This window comes from Schistocerca gregaria, chromosome 2 (genome assembly GCF_023897955.1).
Source record: "Schistocerca gregaria isolate iqSchGreg1 chromosome 2, iqSchGreg1.2, whole genome shotgun sequence".
Taxonomy (NCBI): domain Eukaryota; kingdom Metazoa; phylum Arthropoda; class Insecta; order Orthoptera; family Acrididae; genus Schistocerca; species Schistocerca gregaria.
The window spans coordinates 61257326-61283579 of NC_064921.1; the positions used below are offsets into that span (position 1 = coordinate 61257326).

General features: G+C 41.5%; 1 protein-coding gene across 1 annotated transcript in view; it reads right to left on the reverse strand.

The window, feature by feature from the left end:
* LOC126335637 (odorant receptor 13a-like) overlaps window positions 1-26254 on the reverse strand; it is a 125927-nt gene that overhangs the window by 34548 nt on the left and 65125 nt on the right. Inside the window, exons 4-5 of the mRNA XM_049999092.1 lie at window positions 9514-9613; window positions 2605-2715 (exon numbers count right to left, since the gene is read on the reverse strand). Of these exons, the coding sequence (XP_049855049.1) occupies window positions 2605-2715; window positions 9514-9613 (211 nt within the window). The remainder of the gene's footprint in view (window positions 1-2604; window positions 2716-9513; window positions 9614-26254) is intronic.

Here is a 26254-nt window from a genome sequence, read left to right on the forward strand (position 1 = left end):
ATCCTATGAGGGATAAAATATAATTTTCTGAGGAGGTAAAAAAAGGCCTCAGCTGTTTCGGTGTAGAAACCAAATTATTTGTAACATATGACACATTGCTCTGGGTGTTACTGCTTGTGAAATGGATGTATAAACATTATCTTTCTCACATAAATGACGCACTATATACATATTTTGCACTTTTTGTATCCTGCATGTATGACAGTAAAACTGAGACATAATCGCCACATATGCTTAAATATCTCATGAAAACGCCTTCTCCAGGTTGTAGGTAGTTCCTGCGATAGATCAGAAATTGCTATGTTATTGATTCTAGAATAATAAGCGAACCAACTGAGAGCACAATAGCAACTCTGGAACGGCTTCTATACTGCTGTAGGGACTACACTGCATTGTTGTTATTATTGTTATTAGCGGCAATGGCCAGGCACAAAGCACAGGCAGCCAGTTCAGAAGTGAGGAGTCCAGTAGTGAAGTGAGCTAAAAAGATTAAGCCTAAGTAAAGTGTACACATTTTAATTCGGTAGATTTTAAATGGAGATACAGGAGGTGGTGAAGCAAGGGTCGCCAGGGAGACAACTGGGACAGAGGAAGCATGTTTCCTAACAAGTATTAACCTCAATATCGATAGTTGCCTTCTTTTGTGAGAAGTAGTTTTGAGTAACACTCGCAATGCACTGCGAATTCCATAAAAAGGGTTGTTCGAAATAAGCATACTCATAGTCTCACTGACGCATTAGTTTGTGGTTTAACAAACACCTATAAAAAATAAAATATTATGTATAATTCATCATTTTAAAACTGTAAGTGTTCAAAGAAGTTAGTATTCATTCCAGAGCGTAGTTACGCAGTAATCTTGGTGAGGGAGGGAGGGGGTATTATCTAGTACCTGACTGCACTCAGGGGTGATGGTTTTAGAAAGTTTAACCACCGAAGAACCGTTTCGCGATATCTTTATTTACTAAATCATACCGCAAAAAAATGCGTTTTCTATGTTTGCTAATTGTGTCAATTCCTTAAAATAGCAGATTTCAATAGTTGGCATACTGTAACACGAAACTCACCAGAAACGGCATTTTTCGCCTTGTATGCAATACGGGGTATGTACGATTCTGCCGGAGACGTAGAAAGGTGTCAAGCGTACCATTGGCTCACGTTTCGCAGCAAAGAGTCGGAATTCGACAGGACTTAATGCGTTTTTACGCACATGAATGCTATGCTATTGAAACTCCACATTGTGACGTCACAAACTGTTCTTGTTCCACGTCCTCGTCAGTCATCATGGATCGTCGAAGGCTGGCTCAAGTACTGCGTGTCATTTGCAATTAATCTTTTCTCCTTGTATACAATAGGGGGTATGCTCGATTCTGCCGCAGACGTAGAAAGGTGTCAAGCGTAGCATTGGCTCACGTTTCGATCGTGTGAAATCCAGCTCGCTCTATTCTTTTACGAGACTCAGAGGGCCATATACACGGGTTCCGAGGTAGATGCTGTGTTTCTTGACTTCCGCAAGGCGTTCGATACAGTTTCTCACAGTCGTTTAATGAACAAAGTAAGAGCATATGCACTATCAGACCAATTGTGGGATTGGACTGTACAGTTCCTAGATAACAGAACGCAGCATGTCATTCTCAATGGAGAGAAGTCTTCCGAAGTAAGAGTGATTTCAGGTGTGCCGCAGGGGAGTGTCGTAGGACCGTTGCTATTCACAATGTACATAAATGACCTTGTGGATAACATCGGAAGTTCACTGAGGCTTTTTGCGGATGATGCTGTAGTATATCGAGAGGTTGTAACAACGGAAAATTGTACTGAAATACAGGAGGATCTGCAACAAATTGACGTATGGTGCAGGAAATGGATATTGAATCTCAATGTGGATAAGTGTAATATGCTGCGAATACAAAGAAAGAAAGATCTCTTATCATTTAGCTACAATATAGCAGGTCAGCAACTGGAAGCAGTTAATTCCATAAATTATCTGGGAGTACGCATTTGGAGTGATTTAAAATGGAATGAACATATAAAGTTGATCGTCGGTAAAGCAGATGCCACACAGATTCATTGAGAGAATCCTAAGGAAATGCAATCCGAAATCAAAGGAAGTAGGTTACAGTACGTTTGTTCGCCCACTGCTTGAATACTGCTCACCAGTGTGGGATCCGAACCAGATAGGGTTGATAGAAGAGATAGAGAAGATCCAACGGAGAGCAGCGCGCTTCGTTACAAGATCAATTTAGTAATCGCGAAAGCGTTACGGAGATGATAGATAGACTCCAGTGGAAGACTCTGCAGGAGAGACGCTCACTAGCTCGGTACGGGCTTTTGTTAAAGTTTCGAGAACATACCTTCACCGAGGAAGCAAGTAGTATATTGCTCCCTCCTACGTATATCTCGCGAAGAGACCATGAGGATAAGTCAAAGAGATTAGAGCCCACACAGAAGCATACCGACGATCCTTCTTTCCACGAGCAATATTAGACTGGAATAGGAGGGAGAACCGATAGAGGTACTCCAGGTACCCTTCGCCACACACCGTTAGGTGGCTTGCGGAGTATGGAAAAAAAATCCTACACGAGGAACTGGTTCGACACTGGTACGTACTGCAGCCATGAGGTCGTCGCTGCTGCTGCAGAGGAGGAACAGCTGCATGACGGCGACGGCCAGGTAGGTGACATTCTTCACGGTTTTGGACACGTCCTCTGCTTCTGTGGACTGCAAACACAGGACAATTCTTGGTAGCATAAAGAGAGATGTAAAGGTATGATTGTGGAGTAACAAACGCAGGTATCTCAATTTTCATCCATCTTATGTGCTTCTAATGCTAAATGATACATTTTAGTTCACTTTTCAGTGCTCTAAAACGCTTTAAACAATAGATATACAGCTGGAAGTCAACAAATTATATCCTATACTCCAGCAGTTAACTACTGCGCGGTTTCTAAGTCCATGGTAAAAACAGAGTGTCTAGCACACGTATCTCTATTTAGTGTTAAGAATAATTTTTCTGCGTTGATACAAGGGGCAGTCACAATGTTCGTATCACTACCTCAAAATCGTCAAACTGCAAGCATGAAGCTTGGTGGTGGTGTTGGTAATTTTAGACAAATATAAGAAAGTTCGTTTACATGTTGATGAGAAACAGAGCACATTTCAGTATCTGATTAAAATTAACGATATTTCACAGAATGAAACAAAGTTGGATATATCAACCAATATTCATCCCTTTAAGGGAGAAATGATCTTTGTCAGCTTAAAATTATAGATAACAAGAAGAGAAATACGGGCATCAATCTAATGTACTTTAAGAATGGTGATAATGTTCATTATTGTTCGATTAATGCCCTATCTTGACTAATTTTAAAACAAATTCAAGGAATCTAAGTTCATATGTGATATATGTGTGCCACATTTTAATTAAAAAAGAAATTAGACAAAAGAGTAGAAAACTGTTTAAATGAGACACCATTTAGAATAGAATTACTAAGGGTGAAAAAAATTACTGTTCAAAATTATAATGAAAAAATGAAAGTACCTTTTTCATTTTATGCTGATTTTGTGAGTTTATTACAGAAAACTGATATATGTCAGCTCAATTCAGAAGAATCTTACACAATCAAATATAAAAAAATGAACCATCTGGAGTCTATTATTATAAATTATTGAATATGCTAATGGTGATTCTACAGGTCATGTAACATACGGAGGAGCTAACAAAGCAATAACTTTATATAAATGATTTAAAAGTAAGTTGAAACATTTTTTCAAAGTATACTGAAAACTTTCAGCAATGGAATCATTAACAAAAGAAGAAAAGAAAATATTTTGAAGCAAAAATATGTCATATTTGTTTAGCAAAATTCCTGATTTATTAGTAAAATTGAAAAAAAATTGCATCACAAAGTGTAAATTCTTAAATAACTCACAACAAATTTGGTAGGTTTTGAATCAAGATAAAAGAAAAATGAACATGAATAGACACTGAGTGAAATAAAAGAATAACTTGAAACACAAGATACAAATTCTTAAAGAACTCATTACATTGTCAACAGATGTTGATGAAAGGTTAAAGAAAAATGAAGATGAACTGAAGAAGGTACATACAATTAAAAAAGGTGCAAACAAAACATAAGGGATCATTATCATCTAAATGATTAATTTAAAGGTGCAGTAAATGTTTATTGTATCTTGAATTATCAATTACCAAAAGGGTGAACACATATATTTCTGTAATCTTTCAGGACATAATTCGCATCATTATATTAAAGAACAAGGAAATAATAAGAAAAAATTGAGTTAATTGAAAATAATTAAGAAAAATATGCTTCAGAAAGAAAGGAACAGATTGAAAATTAGGTTATTAGATACATTTAGATTTATGGCTTAATCAATAGATAAATTGCCATTTCACTTGAAGGAAGATCGTATGGAAAACATTAAAGAAACTTTCCAGAAACAAACCACATCTAGTTGAAAGAACGGGAACTTATCACGATGAATATTTGAAAAAAAAAGAAAAGATTTAAAGAACATTAGCTGCCACCCATAAGTGATTTCTGTAGTAAGCTAAATGAATGTGCTATAAGTGGAGATTTAGGATTGCCAGACAGCTTCCATGCGCAACTGGCGTTCATGAAGGCTTAGCTCTGTGTCTGCTGCTCTTTGTTACCGCAATGGATACAATAATGTGTAACCAACAGAAGTATGTATCATGAACAATGCTATATGCTGTGATGTGATGTTATACATGGATATAGAAAGGATCTTGAAACTGAAGTCCAAACATGGTATAATTATCTGCGCTGATTTCGCCTTCGTGTAAAAATCCACAAGACCGTGTAGCTGGAAACGCTTCCATTCCATGGAAATATACAAACTAACGGAGGTCCTCTCACCAAGGTGGACACATTCTGATATCTAGGCCTTTCCATTCCAATGTCGTGGAGCTCGACATCGTGAATTTTGTTTTCCGCTCCGATCTCGTGCCTCTTCCGACACGACTTTTCGCGGCTCCCACTTGAAATTACTAAGCATCAATGGTGCTTAGCGCTGTCATCTAGGGGAACCTGTGTTAACTCGGTGTCAAACAGTTGCAGTTGTGTTCAAAATAATGTTGGAATACTTCGTTCAAGTTGACGCACGTTCAGTACTTTTTGAGTAAGAAGTTTTACAGCTTTTAGAGGAATCCCTAAGTGACAACGATAGTGAGAATGACTTTGATGATGACAGTGGTTCATTTCTAAACAGTTCTAGCGTAGATGATGAAAACCGTGAAAATGTGCATTTTTATAGTGATTCTGTAGAAGATTCGTGGCGAATGTGGAACGAAAATGAATCTGACTTTTCCTTTTGACGATGCAGAAAGTGGTCTTATCACTGAAACTGGTAATGGTCCATCATAACCTATTGGTTTCTTTTAGTTAAATTTTACAATCTATTTCAAAAAATATTAGACCAAAAGAACAGGTACGGTGCATCAAAAATACGTAAAGTGACACCACTTCCACAACATTCTGGATGGCGGGACTAGAGAAATGTTACCAAGGAAGAAATGAAATGCTTCCATGGTGTGTTACTGTATATGACAATGATCCCTTATGTTTTGTTTGCACCTTTTTTAATTGTATGTACCTTTTTCAGTTCATCATCATTTTTCTTTAAACTTTCATCAACACCTGTGGAAATTGTAATGAGTTCTTTAAGAATTTTTATCTTGTGTTTCAAGTTATTCGTTTATTTCACAGAGTGTCTGTCTCTTCATCTTCATTTTTCTTTTATCTTGATTCAAAACCTGCACCACCGCCATGTTCAGCAGAAGGCCCGCTGTCGTACCTCCGATGTGATACACTTGCCTGTGTTTCTCTGCACGCTTCAGCGTGAGTCACCCCTTTCTCCCAAAACATACCTCTCAGTCGTTCTGACAAGTTACAACCCTGAACTCGGGGGTTTGTAACATGAAGTTAGAGAATGTCATCACTGCATGAAGTACATCACTTGTGAGTGTTGATTGTTCCAATTGTGTGGAGTGTGCAGACACAAAGGTTCATCAGGCTCATTGAAAGCAGGTGCTGTTGATGTAGAGATTAGTGGCGATCTCGGTGGGAACCCTACAGTTGGCTGTGGTGATCGAGCAGACTCGGAAGTGTAATTAGAAGGTTTGTACACGACTGTAACGCAGACGGCTTTCTTACGGTGTCTAGAGAGTAATGTATGTATTTCATTCGTCGCACCAATTCCATCAGTTGGCGGCAACTGTCTGAGCTGCAGTACCACTAGTCTTCCAATTGAATCACATTCATCTTCTGATTTATTTAAAATCGGGACTGTAATTTTTAATCTGTTATTCAATTCCTTGGGTTCATTAACTGTTGCTTGAATTTCGGACTGTTCTGGTGAAAACTTCTTCTTTGACCTAGCTCCATTTGGTAGCTTCATTGGTTGTGTTCCACGGTGTTGTTGTTGTTACTATTAGTATCGAGACCCTCGTTATTAGTTTCTAAAGTTCTTTAGACAACTCGTTCCACAAGGTCGACACATGATGTCGTTCCTGACATCAACAGCACTATTTAATTTTGGAATTTAACAATACTATTTCAAGTCAATTCACAATTGACAATACTACATAATTTCTAGATACCGATTATGGGGGAATGCAAGATAAGCAAGTAGGCTTCCATTCGAGGTGAAATTTTCCAAACTGCTATGGGACTATTGATGCAAAACACATAATAATTCAAGCAGCACAAAATTATGATAGTGAATACTGTAGTTACAAAGGAACAAATACTATAGTGATTATGGTCGTTGTGCGCCGTGATTGTAGTTTTAGATATGTTGATATAGTCTCATATGGTCGTAATGCAGATGGTTGGGTATTCCAAAACTGGTCGCTATATCCTTATCTAAAAAAAAATTATTGTTGCCTGAAAGTGGCGTTCCAGTTGGAGATGATGCCTTCCATTTAAAGTCGTACTTCTTAAAGCTTTCAAATATACAACTATAAGAGAAATGATCTATGAATTCAGATTGAGCAGAACAAGAAGAATTGCTGAGAATGAGTTTGGCATTGTAGCGCCTCAGGTTTCGTTTTTAGGGAAAAAAATCAATTTAAAGAGGAAACTGCTATGAAGATCGTCTTTTATGCATGTACGTTACACAATTTGTTACGAACCACTGCATCATGCATCTACACAGCACCGGGAACGACAGATTATGAAGACATAATGAACTTTCACATCAATTTAGGGCAGAGGAGATGAAAATAAATATGAATTGTGTTGTGTACATAGTTCAGCGTAGACAGCGCGTACACAGCTTTCCCACTAGAGCGCGCACCGCTAAGCACAACAGCGCAGGCGCAGCGCTCGTCCGTCTCTGCACTACGAGACGACGGTGCTATAGAGACGGACCAAACTCTGCTTCCGCCGATCCGCGTATTAATATGTAACGCAGCCAATGAGATTGCTGCTTACGTAGAACCTTTTCTCCTCACGGATCACACTCGCGCAGTGATACATGAACGCACGAAGTAGTATAACGAGTGTACAGACCTCCGATTAGTCAGTCTGCATTTGTCTGCACCAGTCTGTACTAGTCTGCATTAGTCTGTACCAGTCTGTACGAGTTCTACATTTGTCTGTGCCAGTCTGTAGTCAAGTTTCAGTCTGCACCTAATAAGATTACCATATTCCTGTACATAGCAATGAAGATAAATGTATAGACATTTTTGTCAAGTATCAGAGATATATGTGAGAATAAGATTAACGTACCAATACCAAAGGAACTTCAGATTTTTAATTGTAAATAGCATCCAGAACCAAGTTAAGTAATTTTTATGCTCGTTATTATTTTAGTAACTGTGTGTGAAACTTAATCAAGTTGTGTTTAAAGTTGGACACCGTCAATATCCTACTCTAAGTGTGCAAGTGGCATTTCTATCGTCTGACCTAACGGCAGAAGATAAACTCGCCACGATAAGACCACGAGACATATTGCTGACACTCGCCTACTTCGTTAGAGCGACAAGTCAAATAATCTGATGGTGTGTGTACTGAAGGTCTTACAGTAAGCACACCACAAATTGCAAAGCATTCATTTCTCAAAGATCAATAATAGATCAAAATCAATAGCAGAGAGTACACTACATAAATACAAAAATTACTTCAATGGAGAGGGAGCAGTTACTTGGTAAAACAACAACACTGTGTGATTATAAATACTGTAATATTTCTGTGTGACTGTAAGTAAAATTATAAACAAAATACTATATAATAATAAAATACTTACCAGACCACTTGTTGTGTTTCAATTAATTATTTTCGCAATGTAATTCATAGCACCGAACCATCTGCTGGATGGTTTATAGATTTCATCAGTGCCACATTCTGAGTTTTCAATAACTCCTGGTTATACTTAGAACGTAATATTTGGTCTTTTTTGTTACTTCATTCGCGTCTTGTCTTCTCAGTTCCGTGTGAATTTGTCCAAGCGAAATTTTACGCAAGCATTTGTGCTTATAATTAGGATTGAAACAGTTCTATAAGTTGGTTTGGTCTTTGTACAATTCTGAAAACATCATATTTTGTTCAGAAGTCGATCTACCCGTAATATTTTTAACAGTTCTTAGAGACACAAAAACATATTCAGCAACGAAGAATGCACCCTGCGTGGTCCACAGCTTACAAAGTACTGTCGTTTCGCAATACCACGCTAGCTGACGTCCGAGTCACATGCGAGTTGCTGCATGTGGCGCGATGGGGGAAGGCGAGAGGCGAGTAAGAACAAAATAGTTTGCCTCAGGCGCTGCAGTCATGGACTGTGCGGCTGATCCCGGCGGAGGTTCGAGTCCTCCCTCAGGCATGGGTGTGTGTGTCCCTAGGATAATTTAAGTTAAGTAATGTGTAAGCTTAGGGACTGATGACCTTAGCAGTTAAGGCCCATAAAATTTCACACACATTTTTGAACAAAATTGCAATAGACAACGTCTTTCAAATGGAGAAACACGCTTACCAACTTTAGTTTACGTCATACAATGACTTCTTGGTGTCGCGATTTTTTCCGTCAGTTTAGTTATGCTACACATCGCTATTTTACATACAGCAATTCTGGGTCCTCTAGCGGCGGGGTGTTACAGCTTACGTCAACGAAGCGGAAAAGTCGACCAAGTAACATACGAGACACGTAATACGCCAACCAGTACTGAGAACAGATTACGAAATTTGGAGGCGTTGCTTTTCAGGACGCCCTCGTATGTTGCTCGTGTAATACATAAGTATAAATGATCGTTTATGAACACTGTATGGTTTGAGAGTATGAGAGTGGTCCAGAGGTCTGTGCCACATCCTACGGTGGACGCCACCAGCACCCCAGACGGTGTCCAGCGTCCAGTGCGGCGCCCAATGGCCAGCAGACCGCTGGACCGACCCCGCATGCAGTGGTGCCAATTCGCGTGCGATGCAACGCAAGCGGAGACCCCTCCTCTACTTCATTCTCCTGGGCACGTAGCGTACTTACCGTAAGTGCTTCGTACGCCAGAAAACTCAAGATGACTAATTGTACACCGAAGTTGAAGGCCATGCTGAACCAGTTGACGCTTTCGAGGTCGGCGACCAGGCTGCAAAAAAGTAAGGGAAAACTCAGTGCACTCGCTAGACGTATGGTATGCAGGGTGTTACAAAAACGTACGGCCAAACTTTCAGGAAACATTCCTCAACACACAAAGAAAGAAAATACACTCCTGGAAATTGAAATAAGAACACCGTGAATTCATTGTCACAGGAAGGGGAAACTTTATTGACACATTCCTGGGGTCAGATACATCACATGATCACACTGACAGAACCACAGGCACATAGACACAGGTAACAGAGCATGCACAATGTCGGCACTAGTATAGTGTATATCCACCTTTCGCAGCAATGCAGGCTGCTATTCTCCCATGGAGACGATCGTAGAGATGCTGGATGTAGTCCTGTGGAACGGCTTGCCATGCCATTTCCAACTGGCGCCTCAGTTGGACCAGCGTTCGTGCTGGACGTGCAGACCGCGTGAGACGACGCTTCATCCACTCCCAAACATGCTCAATGGGAGACAGATCCGGAGATCTTGCTGGCCAGGGTAGTTGACTTACACCTTCTAGAGCACGTTGGGTGGCACGGGATACATGCGGACGTGCATTGTCCTGTTGGAACAGCAAGCTCCCTTGCCGGTCTAGGAATGGTAGAACGATGGGTTCGATGACGGTTTGGATGTACCGTGCACTATTCAGTGTCCCCTCGACGATCACCAGAGGTGTACGGCCAGTGTAGGAGATCGCTCCCCACACCATGATGCCGGGTGTTGGTCCTGTGTGCCTCGGTCGTATGCAGTCCTGATTGTGGCGCTCACCTGCACGGCGCCAAACACGCATACGACCATCATTGGCACCAAGGCAGAAGCGACTCTCATCGCTGAAGACGGCACGTCTCCATTCGTCCCTCCATTCACGCCTGTCGCGACACCACTGGAGGCAGGCTGCACGATGTTGGGGCGTGAGCGGAAACGGCCTAACGGTGTGCGGGACCGTAGGCCAGCTTCATGGAGACGGTTGCGAATGGTCCTCGCCGATACCCCAGGAGCAACAGTGTCCCTAATTTGCTGGGAAGTGGCTGTGCGGTCCCCTACGGCACGGCGTAGGATCCTACGGTCTTGGCGTGCATCCGTGCGTCGCTGCGGTCCGGTCCCAGGTCGACGGGCACGTGCACCTTTCGCCGACCACTGGCGACAACATCGATGTACTGTGGAGACCTCACGCCCCACGTGTTGAGCAATTCGGCGGTACGTCCACCCGGCCTCCCGCATGCCCAATATACGTCCTCGCTCAAAGTCCGTCAACTGCACATACGGTTCACGTTCACGCTGTCGCGGCATGCTACCAGTGTTAAAGACTGCGATGGAGCTCCGTATGCCATGGCAAACTGGCTGACACTGACTGCGGCGGTGCACAAATGCAGCGCAGCTAGCGCCATTCGACGGCCAACAACGCGGTTCCTGGTGTGTCCGCTGTGCCGTGCGTGTGACCATTGCTTGTACAGCCCTCTCGCAGTGTCCGGAGCAAGTATGGTGGGTCTGACACACCGGTGTCAATGTGTTCTTTTTTCCATTTCCAGGAGTGTATGTTATGTGGACATGTATCCGGAAACGCTTACTTTCCATGTTAGAGCTCATTTTACTACTTCTCTTCAAATCGCATTAATCATGGAATGGAAACACACAGCAACAGAACGTACCAGCGTGACTTCAAACAATTTGTTACAGGAAATGTTCAAAATGTCCTCTGTTAGCGAGGATACATGCAACCACCCTCAGTTGCATGGAAGCCCTGATGAACTGATACAACCCTGGAGAATGGCGTATTGACTCACAGCCGTCCACAACACGAGCACGAAGAGTCTCTACATTTGGTACCTGGGTTGCGGCCGGACGGAGTGACCGAGCGGTTCTAGGCGCTACAGTCAGGAACCGCGCTCCCACTACGGTCGCAGGTTTGAATCCTGCCTCGGGCATGGTTGTGTGTGGTGTTCTTAGGTTAGTAAGGTTTACGTAGTTCTAAGTTCTAGGGGACTGATGACCATAGATGTTAAGTCCCGTAGTGCTCAGAGCCATTTGAACCATTTGAACCGGGGTTGCGTAGACAAGAGCTTTCAAATACCCTCATAAATAAAAGTCAAGAGGGTCGAGGTCAGGCGAGTGTGGAGGCCATGGAATTGGTCCGTCTCTACCAATCGATCGGTCACCGAATCTGTTGTTGATAAGCGTACGAACACTTCGACTGAAATGTGCGGGAGCTCTATCGTGCATGAACCACATGTTGTGTCGTACTTGTAAAGGCACATGTTCTAGCAGCACAGGTAGAGTATCCTGTATGAAATCATAATAACGTACTCCATTTAGCGTAGGTGGAAAAGCATGGCGCCCAATCGAGACATCACCAACAATGCCTGCCGAAACGTTCACATAAAATCTGTGTTGATACGTGATTGCACAGTTGCGTCCGGATTCTCGTCAGCCCACACAATTTGAGTGTGAAAATTTACAATTTGATCACGTTGGAATGAAGCCTCATCCGTAAAGAGAACATTTGCACTGAAATGAGGATTGACACATTGTTGGATGAACCATTCGCAGAAGTGTACCCGTGGAGGCCAATCAGCTGCTGATAGTGCCTGCACACGCTTTACATGGTACGGAAACAACTGGTTCTCCCGTAGCACTCTCCATAAAGTGACGTGGTCATCGTTACCTTTTACAGCAACAACTTCTCTGATGCTGACATTAGGGTTATCATCAACTGCACGAAGAATTGCCTCGTCCATTGCAGGTGTCCTAGGTCTTCCCTAGGCGCGAGTCATAGGCTAGAATGTTCCGTGCTCCCTAAGCCGCCAATCAATTGCTTCGAACATCTTCCTGTCGGGACACCTTCGTTCTGGAAATGTGTCTCGATACAAACGTACCGCGCCCCGTGCTAATCCATACATCAAATGGGCATCTGCCAACTCCGCATTTGTAAACATTGCACTGACTGCAAAACCACGTTCGTGATGAACACTAACCTCTTCAAGCTACGTACCGATGTGCTTGATGCTAGTACTGTAAACCATTGAGTCGCATGTCAACACAAGCACTGAAGTCAACATTACCTTCCTTCAATTGGGCCAACTGGCGGTGATTCGAGGAAGTACAGTACATACTGACGAAACTAAAATGAGCTCTAACATGGAAATCTTTTCTTCATTTGTGTGTGAGGAATGTTTCCTGAAAGTTTGGCCGTACCTTTTTCTAACACCCTGTGTACGCTGAGGTGATATAAGTCATGGGACAGCGATATCCACAGATACAGATTGCTTCAGTATCGCGTATACTGGGTATGACAGGGCAGAGCGTTGGTGGAGCTGTCATTTGTACTCCGGTGATTCATGTGAAAATGTTTCAGACGTGATTATGGGCACACGCAAGAATGACTTTGAACAGGGGATGGTAGTTGGAGCTAAATGCCTGAGACAATACATTTTGTAAATTGTTAGGGAATTCAATATACCGAGACCCACAATGTCAAGAGTGTGTGTAGAATACCACAATTCAAGCATTACCTCCCACCACGGGAAACACAGTGGTCGACGGCCTTCACTTAACGACCGAGAGCAGCGGCGTTTGCGTGGAGTTGTCACTGTCAACAGACAAGCAACACTGCTTGAAATAGCCACACAAATCAGTGTGGGACGTACGACGAACATATCCACTTGGACAGTGCGGTGAAACTTGGCTTGATTGGGGTGTGGTAGCAGACGACCGATGCGAGTGCCTTTGCTAACAACACAACGTCGCCTGCAGCGCCTCTCCTGGGCTCGTGACCATGTCGTTTGGACCCTCGACGACTGTAAAACCGTGACCTTGTCAGATGAGCCCTGATTTTAGTTTGTGAGAGCTAATGGTAGCGTCTGAGTGTGGCGCAGACCCCACGAAGCCATGGACATTAGTTGTGAACAAGGCACTGTACACACTGGCAGTGTCTCCATAACAGTGTGGGTTGTATTTACGTCGAATGGTCTGGGTTCAATGGTGCAGATGAAGGGATCACTGACTGTGTTGTGCACATAGTTCCGCATAGTCAGCGCATACACAACTTTCCCTTTAGAGCGCGCCCCGCTAAGCACAACAGCACAGACACAGCGCTCGTCCGTCTCCGCACTACGAGATGGCGCTGCCATAGAGACGGACCAAATTCTGCTTCCGCCGATCCGCGTATTAATATGTAACGCAGCCAATGAGATTGCTGCTAACGTAGAACCTTTTCTCCTTGCGGATCACACTCGCGCAGTGATACATGAATGCGCGAGGTATTATAATGAGTATACAGACCTCCGATTAGTCAGTCTGCATTTGTCTGCATCAGTCTGTAACAGTCTGCATTATTGTACCAGTCTATAGTCAACTTTCAGTCTCCGCCTAATAAGATTACCATATTCCTGTACATAGCCATGAAGATAAATGTATAGACACTTTTGTCAAGTATCAGAGTTATATGTGAGAATAAGATTAATGTACCAATACCAAAGGAACTTCAGATTGTCAATTGTAAATAGCATCTAGAACCAAGTTAAGTAATTTTTATACTTGTTATTATTTTAATAAATGTGTGTGAAAATTAATAAAGTTCTGTTTATAGTTGGTCACCGTCAATCTGCTACTCTAACTGTGCAAGTGGCATTTCTATCGTCTGACGTAACCGCAGAAGATAAACACGCCACGGTAAGACCACGAGACATAGTGCTGACACCCGCCTACTTCGTTAGAGCGACAAGTCAAATAATCCGATGGTGTGTGTACTGAAGGTCTTACAGTGCTCACACCACATACTGAAAATGGTTATTCATGGACTTCATGTCCCCAGACAATGAAGGAACTTTTATGGATCACAGTGCGGCACGTCACAGGACAAAAATTCTTCGCAATTGTTTTGTGGAACATTGTGGACAATTCGAGTGAATGATTTGGCCTCCCTCATTGCCCGACATGAAGCCAACCGAACATTTACATGGACATAGTCGAAAGGTCAGTTCGTGCACAGAATTCTGCACCTGTAACAGTTTTTCAGTTATGGACGACTATTGAAGCGCATGACTCAGTTGTATCTGCTGTGGACTTCCAACGACTTGTTGATGTCATGCCACGTCGAGTTGCTACGCCGAGTAAAAGGAGGTCCGACACGATATTGGGAGGCCTCCCATGGCCTTAATCGCCTCAGTGCACACAGTTTTAGTTTCACATGTTTGTGTTCTGTATAGTGTTATTGTTTTTATATTACAAGAAACTTCGTGTATAAATAAAAAAGTTACTGTATAAAATGCATGTCTGACGATCAGCAGCTTTTATTAAATCTAGATATCAACCGGTTTCAGTCATGAACCATCTTCACGGATAAGGTTTACAATGGTTTAAGCCACCACATTACATTTGTCGTTACTTAAATAACGTGTAGAGCATGTCGTGAATATCAATATACGATACAAGACTTTTAGAAGCAACCGTACTAATACTAAGTGTACACAGAAACGTACTGAATAACAGTTTTTAAGTAATGACAAACGTAATGTGATTGCTTAAACCATTTTAACCGTTTTCGGTGAATATGGTCCATGATTGAAACCGGTTGCTATTTGGGTTTAACATTAAAGCAGCTGATGGTTAAACATGAATTTTATACATTACTTGACGGTTGTTGATAGCCACCTTCCAAAAATGTTTTAAAAAAAGTTACTGAGTAATGGATTTTTCAGATGGAACCGCCAACTAGGTAGAAGCGCCAGATAGAATCCATCTGAAAAATCCCTCAAAAATCACCTTGCTTTACTTTTCACAAGGAGGATGTCAACTACTGGGTAGTATGAAACGTTTTACGAAACGTTATTTTTTCAGCAAATTCAATGTAGATACGTCACTCAAAGTGCTGTTACTGACTGGACAGTGTGTAGCGTTAGCACAAGCTAGGTAGCACTCAGCACTCACAGGACTAATATTCAATAATACTAACGTTCCAATACCTGTTCCATTATCTCTATCTGGGTTTTTGAAGGTTCCCCTGAATCAGGACAATACCAGTATGGTTCCTTATACGAAATCTGTGGCAGTCTCCCATTCTACTGTCCAGTACCGGGGAGATCTCTGCGTCGACTGCATGATCAACTCTACTCTCCCTCCGCAGCGATAAATGAAAGAATACAAAGGCGTACTGAAAATTTATCAGTCAGGTTCTCGAGGTATTTTGGCCTTGTTGTTCGTTATTAGGAAAGTAACGAAAACAACTGACGTCTCCACTTCCTGTTTGTTGATTTTAAATGCGATTATGATAGTATTAAAAGGCAAGCATTGCTTATGACACTAAAAGAACTATGTTTTTGTGACAAGGTAATAAGACGAGATGACCTGACAGTGCACAGAAAAACAAAAATAAAGGTAAATAACAAAATGACCAAGAGCTTATGCCGCACAACTGAACTGAAGGAAGACAATGACCTGTCTCGTGTTATCTGTATCTTACCATGGCATAGGCACAAAAAAAGAGAAGGAAAGAGATATTATAATGATGAATCTTGGACGGACATGTGCATATGCGGATTATATAGCAATTGTGGCAAGAATGTCCTTTTAACCAATGAAATATGAGACATAGTATGTAAGCTGGAAATAGAGCGTATTTCCGAAAGGAAAGAAGGAAGATTAGGGTTTAATGTCCTATTGATCACAGGGTCACCAGAGACAGACTAAAAGCTCTGACTGCGTAGGGATTGGGCAGAAGACGAGTTGTGACTCTTCAGAGGGACCACCTCGACATTAACCTTAAGACGGCTTAGAGAAACAAGGAAACCCTAACCCTGGATGGCCAGATGTGGATTGGCCCGCTCTTAAAAATTTCTAAATATAAAGAAAATTAGAAGTATACTACTCCTTTCCATAACCAACTGTCTCATATGTATGAGACGTTTGAACAATGGCAGAAACAGTTATAAACAACCTGGGAGCATTTGAACGAAAACGCTTGTGAAAAATCTATGGATCATGGTCCTGTGAGAGAGGCAGATGGCTGGGGAATGAAATGCATCCATGAATTACAGCAACATAAACAAAGGTAAATTCGCATTTTGATGATAACTTTCAAATTTTGTTAGGGGCAACAATGATCACCACGTTCAGTGTGTCCCGGATAAACACCGACAGTGCTTAGAATGTCGTGTGAGAAAGAACACTGATTAGTTGTCCATGTCTGGAAACGTACAGGTTGGGCACTGGAGAGCATTGAAATATAAGATGGGTGTGCGTTTCACATCACGTCAATAAACCCAACGTTAGCAGTACATCGCACTGTCTACGTTACAAACACGCTTTGAACTGTGCACCTAACACATCAATGCAGGGCCTACACCGGCGGTGCCGAACCTCACGCACATGAACCAAGACGTGTGGTTGTCTTTGAAGTATTTCAGTCGCTCGGTGGACTAGGACAGTAAGGTCCTCCACTGACATTACAGGTGTGCCACATGCCATACTCTTCATACTAACCTACATGACACTTTTATGCGAAACTTCAGGTTGTTTGTTAGAAAACGACACATCCACCGCGTCTGTAAGTTATCTCAACAAAAATTTCTATATCATTCCATAGTTGTAAAGTTATTTTTGACTCACTCCGTGTATGTGAATTATACTATTTAGAATGTGTACAAACGGGTGAAGCTGCAGGTAGAAATCTCCTACCAAATTTGGTAGACATATTACTTACTATCTGGAAAGAAATACTGTGGAGGGTGAGAACTACCAACCTCCTACTGGGGTGAGGGTGATGGACTCAGACACAGATAGGGAGAGAGGGAGATGGACAAAGAGAGAGAGAAAGAGTGAGGATGGGATGGGGAAAGATGGGGAGGAGGAAGTGGACAGACAAAGGGAATAGGAGGAGATGACCAGAGAGAATAAGGAGGAGCAGACGGGCAGAACAAGGAGAATGCAATGGCTAGAGAGGGGGGTGGGAAATGGTCATAGAAAGGAAAAAGGAGAAGAGTAGGATAGCAGTGTATGTTTCAGCCAAGATAAGAATCTTATTTAAAGTTTACTGATATCAGGTTACACATCTGGAATTAGATTACATACTTGGGTTTACATCTACTTCTACATCCATACTCCGCGAGCCACCTGACGGTGTGTGGCGGAGGGTACCTTGTGTACCTCTATCGGTTCTCCCTTCTATTCCAGTCTCGTATTGTTCGTGGAAAAAATGATTGTCGCTATGCCTCTGTGTGGGCTCCAATCTCTCTGATTTTATCCTCATGGTCTCTTCGTGAGGTATACGTAGGAGGGAGCAATATACTACTTGACTCCTCAGTGAAGGTATGTTCTCGAAACTTCAACAAAAGCCCGTACCGAGCTACTGAGCGTCTCTCCTGCAGAGTCTTCCACTGGAGTTTATCTATCATCTTCGAAATGCTTTCGCGATTACTAAATGATGCTGTAACGAAGCGCGCTGCTCTCCGTTGGATCTTCTCTATCTCTTCTATCGAACCTATCTGGTATGCATCCCACACTGGTGAGCAGTATTCAAGCTGTGGGTGAACAAGCGTACTGTGACCTACTGCCGGCCCCGGTGGTCTAGCTGTTCTAGGCGCTCAGTCCGGAACCGCGCGACCGCTACGGTCGCAGGTTCGAATCCTGCCTCGGGCATGGATGTGCGCGATGTCCTTAGGTTTGTTAGGTTTAAGTAGTTCTAAGTTCTAGGGGACTGATGACCACAGATGTTAAGTCCCATAGTGCTCAGAGCCATTTGAACCATTTTTTTGTGACCTACTTCCTTTGTTTTCGGATTGCATTTCCTTAGGATTCTTCCAATGATTCTCAGTCTGGTATCTGCATTACCGACGAATAGCGCGAACTGGGTTTCACACGATCGTCTTTTTCTAAACCCATGCTAATTCCTACAGAATAGATGTCTAGTCTCCAGAAAAAGTCATTATACTCGAACATAATATGTGTTCCAAAATTCTACAACTGATCGACGTTAGAGATATAGGTCTATAGTTCTGCACATCTGTTCCACGTCCCTTCTTGAAAACGGGGATGACCTGTGCCCTTTTCCAAACCTTGGGAACGCTACGCTTTTCTAGAGACTTACGGTACACCGCTGCAAGAAGGGGGACAAGTTCCTTCGCGTACTCTGTGTAAAATTGAACTGGTGTCCCATCAGGTCCAGCGGCCTATCCTTTTTTGAGCGATTTAATTGTTTCTCTATCCCTCTGTCGTCTATTTCGATATCTACCATTTTGTCATCTGTGCGACAATCTAGAGAAGGAACTATAGTGCAGTCTTTCTCTGTGAAACAGCTTTGAAAAAAGACATTTAGTATTTCGGCCTGTACTCTGTAATCCTCTGTTTCAGTACCATTTTGGTCACAGAGTTTCTGGACATTTTGTTTTGATCCACCTACCGCTTGTCACTTATAATCCCCCTCACTTAGATCTTCAGTGCAATGAAATTCTAAATTCAGATTGGAACGTACGAGTTGATCGCAAGGTCAGGCCAGACGCCAGTGGTGGAGTATTTAGAGCCAGGAGCAACACAATAGTACCTAGTTACACTGGAATAGAACCTAAATTCGAAATCAACTAATGAAGATGTGTCAAAAATGATTCGAACATGATAATTTGATACTTTTGTAGAAGTCTTTCCTCAGGAATAGTAGGGATACAACTTCTAATTTCAATCTCTCTGGCCTATCAAGAGCCGCGCGGAGTGGCTGCGCGGTTAGAGGCGCCTTGTCACTGATTGCGTGGTCCCTCCCGCCGGAGGTTCGGGTCCTCCCTCCTGCATGGGTGTGTGTGATGTTCGTAGCATAAGTTAGTTTAAGTAGTGTGTAGGTATAGGGGCCGATGACCTCAGCAGTTTGGTCCCTCAGAAATTCACACAAATTTTTTGGCATGGCAGGAACACACAGAAAACGTTGCGGTAATTTTAGAAATTAGCAATTAATAACATATTGACAATACTGGTGTAACTTTCAGTATTTCTATGTCAAAAATGTGTAAGCCTCATCAGCAACATGCGCTAATATATTTTCGATGTGCATCAATTACGATGTGTTAGATTCGTGAACGCTGCTTGGTCAAAGACAATGATGGACTAGGTTCCACACAGATCTATGAGGGGAACGAGAATTCGACCTCGTATCAAAATAAAATTCTCTATATTATTTATTAAAATACGTAAAAAATTTCTAGAACAATGCCAAACATACATGGCATTACTGTTGTAACTTAATTGATCTGCAACAGTAAAAGAAAAAAATACACAAGCTCGCGTATTGAGATTACTTATCTAACTTACAGGTTAAGTAAACCAGGATGGCAAGATTTCCAAAATCAAAATATGAGACACGAAGTAGAAGCAGAAGCTAGTCGATATTTTGGGACACAAACGAGAAAGTGAAATGCCTTGAGATTTTGTGGAAACTCTAGTTAATACCATATCTATATAGCAGATCTGCTTTATGCTACAGTTAATAGATCATTGTACCTTCTTGTTAAAATCTGGACCAAATAGACATCAAAATATCTTGTATTACTAATCGAGTAAATATTTTATTGTTTTGTTGTTGCCACATGCAAATGCAATGCATCACAACATAATGAGATCTGTAACGGGGATAGACAATGGTTATTACTTCCATAGGTTGCTCATATCTCACTCTCAAATTGGAGCCAGCACATACGGGGCCAACACTTTTACTTAGAGATTCGTGTGTTTTGCAGCAGGTAAATTTCTTCTCAAGTATCCTCCGAATGATCGCAGAAGTGCAGTCTATTGACCTGAAGAAATGGTTAGTTTTCGTTGCATGGAAAACTAGTAAAGGTTCCTCAGCACCAAGAAGGTCTTCTTCGCTATTTATGTTGGCACTATTCTCACATTATTTAACAAAAGACATCATATTCTGGGACGAGGTTTGCTTGAAACAGACAACTTGTATTTCTTGACATTACTGCGTCATTAATGTGTTGCATAACATCACATCAGCTTCCGTGGTCGATTGAAAAAGTGCTTTCACATAATATGCAAAATATTTTCTCGTTTTGCTGTTGTAGTTTCAGAAATTACATTCATTAGTAAATACAAACTTTCGTTTTGGCATTTCTGTGAAAGTTTTGCAATATATCACATCAAGAAACGTCATCTGTGACTCTGGTATTATAAAACCACACTTCTAAATGTTATGACTTGAAGCAATACGCATAACACAAAGATAGCCAAAGTGACAAACTGCTCACTACGTGAAAACATTAGACAGTACCAACCAAAGAATTTAAAAAATCGTACCTTGTACAGTTTGGTGTATAATTCTCTTTACTCTTTGCGCATAACCACCTTTGTTCTCCATTTGGTTATCCAACACGTTATTTCAAAACACGCTATTTCAAAATACTATATGGAGCAGTTAACGACACAAGATGTCTGTTCACCCAGAGTTAAGCTGGACTTGGCAACGAATAAAGTGTGATCTTCGTACCACACTTAAAAGAAAAAATTGCGTGTATTATGTATTAAAATCCACAAAGATTTGTCCTAACATATTAAAAAACACTTACGGCTCTTAAAAATGAACATGAACAGTCACAAGCGGAAGAAACTTCTTTTTTTATGAGGTTTGTTTTAGACCTCACACTGACTGCTTATGCATCTGTTTTACGGTCATGACTATTTAGATGGGTCCAGGATGTATTATACTGTAGTGTTGTAACCTATGTTTCTATTTATCTGACATTTTGTACGACTATTTCAAGGAACAACGTTTACGAGTTTTTAAACTCCAGTTTTCTTATGCTCTTTGTTGTATGTCTTGACTACCTCGCTGGGTCAATGAGATTTGTGCCATTCTTCTTCTGATGTAGCTTACATTTGTTTTCCTTTTTGATGCTTTACGTATTACACTTTATTTGTTATCTTGTTACTTATTTAGTTAGTGTCGTCTGGGAGACCTAACATATATTACGACAGTTGCCTTATTTGCATGCCAATAGTTTGTAACAATTAGTCGCTGTTGCAACTTTGAAATCGGTTCCCCCAAGCCGATGATAAATAACGTTGTCGATCAAGCAGCATTTTCACTGGCACTACGTTGTAAGAGCAATAAGCAATAACTTGCATGCATTTCTACATGTCGACCCACATGACAGAACGTATTTGACATCCATCTGCTGTTACAGCTCTCAAATGCTCTTCTGAGGGATGGCGCATATCGATATGACCACGCCGTCTTCATGGGAACGAGTAGCGTCTCATGACCGCCATCCTTGCTGGCATAGAATCTACGAGTTTGTGAGAAATCCACACAGATGGCTATTGATGTTCTCACAACAAATTATGTTCGGTTATCTCTTTAAATATATTTTTATCACAGACTGACGCAATGCTATTTATAGCAATTACTTTATATGGTATAAGGCTCCTGTTTCTTCATCTGTTATTAGCTTTCGGGTGATCATTTTGTATGAACTTCACTGTAACAACCATTTGACGTCCTGTATGCCTGACCAGCTATCGCTGATGTAATTCGGTGCTGAAACAAATAGGAGGAATTGTATTTTCAAATGTTTTCAAAAAATGGCTCTGAGCACTATGGGACTCAACTGCTGTGGTCATTAGTCCACTAGAACTTAGAACTACTTAAACCTAACTAACCTAAGGACATCACACACATCCATGCCCGAGGCAGGATTCGAACCTGCGACCGTAGCGGTCGCACGGTTCTTCAAATGTTTTATAGAGAGTTATGAACGAGTAGCAAAGTTTCTCTCAGCAAACTGTACTCTTTTCTATTGTCTCCATCGAACTGAACAGACGTTTTTATGTAAGTCTCTCTTCAGTAGAATTAGTTTTGATTTGTAGTTAAATATCTTAAAAACGGTTTCTATTTGTTTCATTTGAAATAAATGTATTCCCCGCAATTATTAAGTAGTATATGATTTACGATTTTTTTGTAACATCCGTTTCACAACAGCTAGCTGGAATTATGAGTTTAGCAGGTCATGGTAAACAGACGCAATGTAGCGAATGCAATGCGCGTTGAGCCATTGATTTTATTCTGTTGTAATCAAACCGCGTCCCTGAGATTATCTGCGGATCATTTAATATTGCCTTGCGATCATTCTGAGCAAGCACAAATTACATATAATCTGGCCATTGGCTCCGAACTGTGAATCTGCTACTCTCGCTTCTGTCAAATACAGGACCCACAGAACTGATGCTGGTGATAAGTTACTACGGTTCATAAATGGTAAAAACGTCAGGAGCCAATTTTATTCTGAAATCGATGCTTTATTTTTAGATGCGTATCAGATACAATAGAAGGAACGTATGCCACCATCAACAATGACCGTTGCCCATTTGCTACTTTGATTTTCACAAATTCTGCCATTTTATTCAAATACCGGAACCAACAGCTTGTCATTTTGGGGCCCATCTTGGGACGTCGGATATAAAATTTTGTATTTCTGATGTATGTTGTGTTTGCATTTTCATGTATCCAATCTGCGTGAAGATAAACCTGATGTGAAGATACTGTTGTTGTTTGATGTTAGACAGACTCGTGTCTGAAAGGAAAACTTATTGTTATTGTCGACTCGACAATGATCTGTGAAGACAAGGTAAGCTTTCCCGCCTGAGAATGTTCGACAGCTTCTCAAAATTCGAGTATTTGGTGTACGGCTCATATTCTACAATTAACAAAAATCAATTTATTGCTGTGTAATAGTAAAATAATACAAAGCGTTGTTAAAATTGAAGATACACAACATGGCCGCTAAAAGCATTGTATCGGTAAAGTGCACTGCTAGCCATTCATCTGTCTTTTAAATGAGCGATAGTCTTGTCGTATTAGATTACGAAATACTGTTCCGGTGCCCAAGCTTTTAAACGTACCGTGGAGTCAGCCATTAGCCTTCTTTCATTTTTCAAATAATATTGAAAATCATTCGATGCTTATAATAATATGAGAAAATTCGAGAAAGCGGAGAAAAAGGAGATGTATCCCGGCACACAAAAGCAAATTACACTCGAGCCAACTAAAGAAACTGCATGTCAGGAAGAACAGATCACATCTTCACATAGTTGAAGGCTAGCCGGGTGATGACCTTCTTCAGTGCAGATGCACACGATTTGCCTTGAACTAATGCTAAAAGCATTGTATCGGTAAAGTGCACTGCTAGCCATTCATCTGTCTTTTAAATGAGCGATAGTCTTGTCGTATTAGATTACGAAATACTGTTCCGGTGCCCAAGCTTTTAAACGTACCGTGGAGTCAGCCATTAGCCTTCTTTCATTTTTCAAATAATATTGAAAATCATTCGATGCTTATAATAATATGAGAAAATTCGAGAAAGCGGAGAAAAAGGAGATGTATCCCGGCACACAAAAGCAAATTACACTCGAGCCAACTAAAGAAACTGCATGTCAGGAAGAACAGATCACATCTTCACATAGTTGAAGGCTAGCCGGGTGATGACCTTCTTCAGTGCAGATGCACACGATTTGCCTTGAACTAATGCTAAAAGCATTGTATTGGTAAAGTGCACTGCTAACCATTCATCTGTCTTTTAAATGAGCGATAGTCTTGTCGTATTAGATTACGAAATACTGTTCCTGTGCCCAAGCTTTTAAACGTACCGTGGAGTCAGCCATTAGCCTTCTTTCATTTTTCAAATAATATTGAAAATCATTCGATGCTTATAATAATATGAGAAAATTCGAGAAAGCGGAGAAAAAGGAGATGTATCCCGGCACACAAAAGCAAATTACACTCGAGCCAACTAAAGAAACTGCATGTCAGGAAGAACAGATCACATCTTCACATAGTTGAAGGCTAGCCGGGTGATGACCTTCTTCAGTGCAGATGCACACGATTTGCCTTGAACTAATGCTAAAAGCATTGTATCGGTAAAGTGCACTGCTAGCCATTCATCTGTCTTTTAAATGAGCGATAGTCTTGTTGTATTAGATTACGAAATACTGTTCCTGTGCCCAAGCTTTTAAACGTACCGTGGAGTCAGCCATTAGCCTTCTTTCATTTTTCAAATAATATTGAAAATCATTCGATGCTTATAATAATATGAGAAAATTCGAGAAAGCGGAGAAAAAGGAGATGTATCCCGGCACACAAAAGCAAATTACACTCGAGCCAACTAAAGAAACTGCATGTCAGGAAGAACAGATCACATCTTCACATAGTTGAAGGCTAGCCGGGTGATGACCTTCTTCAGTGCAGATGCACACGATTTGCCTTGAACTAATGCTAAAAGCATTGTATCGGTAAAGTGCACTGCTAGCCATTCATCTGTCTTTTAAATGAGCGATAGTCTTGTCGTATTAGATTACGAAATACTGTTCCGGTGCCCAAGCTTTTAAACGTACCGTGGAGTCAGCCATTAGCCTTCTTTCATTTTTCAAATAATATTGAAAATCATTCGATGCTTATAATAATATGAGAAAATTCGAGAAAGCGGAGAAAAAGGAGATGTATCCCGGCACACAAAAGCAAATTACACTCGAGCCAACTAAAGAAACTGCATGTCAGGAAGAACAGATCACATCTTCACATAGTTGAAGGCTAGCCGGGTGATGACCTTCTTCAGTGCAGATGCACACGATTTGCCTTGAACTGCTACTGGAGCCGGTGGATTGTCTGCCGCGAGTAATGGGTAGAATGGCAGGGGCACTACGGATGTAGTGTGTGGACTATAAGTCGAGTATGTGGGTCTCACGGGAGCGTGCCGGCATTAAATCCCTGCAGTAGCGCTATCTGTACCCTCCGTGGCTCGTATGAATAGAGCGTCCGCCTTGTAAGCAGGAGATCCCGGGTTGGAGTCCCGGTCGGGGCACACAAATTCAGCTGTCCCCGTTGATGTATATCAACGCTTTCAGCAGCTAATGACATTGATTTAATTGTAATTTCAATTTGTAATGTCTGCAAACATGGTTGCTTGACTGGAATACAAATGAGGAGCTGAAATCCGTAAGGGCCTAACGCGCACCGCCATCGATCCCACAAGTGAATATAAGAGAAAGCAGTGATACACACGGCTTTCCGTGAATTTTCATTCGTAAAATGGGGGCCTACAGCACAGATAAACCTTTTTCACCGCAAGATTAACAGATGTCAGAAGTAGGAATAAGTGCTACAGTCTTACAATCGACAATGATGTGCTTCATACCCTTATGATTCTCATGACCTCAAATCGATTGCTTTATGATGGAAATTCATAACTTAATATTCTATAATTCTTCGAGAAACCCCGAAAATAGGTTTAATGTCAGTACAGCTACAACATATACTGGCGTCCGATCTAATTTTACTATATAGTGAGTGAATTAGCGTATCTGAGGAATGAGCTATCGCGTAACAGGATCGGTGCCGAGCGAACGGGGATAAAACTCGCCTGCAGTTTGCTACCAGCTGGTGGCACTGACGTAAACTTCTAGTTGAGTGGCAAGTGCGTTTCGTGAACCGTGCGCGCCTTTTATCAAACGCAATTACGCCACGGGAGTTGCACATGCGCAAAAGCTTCTTAAAACGTGCACAATTGAAGGTGTACTCGCGATCCTGATTCCAAGTTTCAGGGAATGTTGAGGAGCAGTAGCGCGGTAGATTTAAGTGCCTTTTCAGACTGCAGCATTATTGTTACGT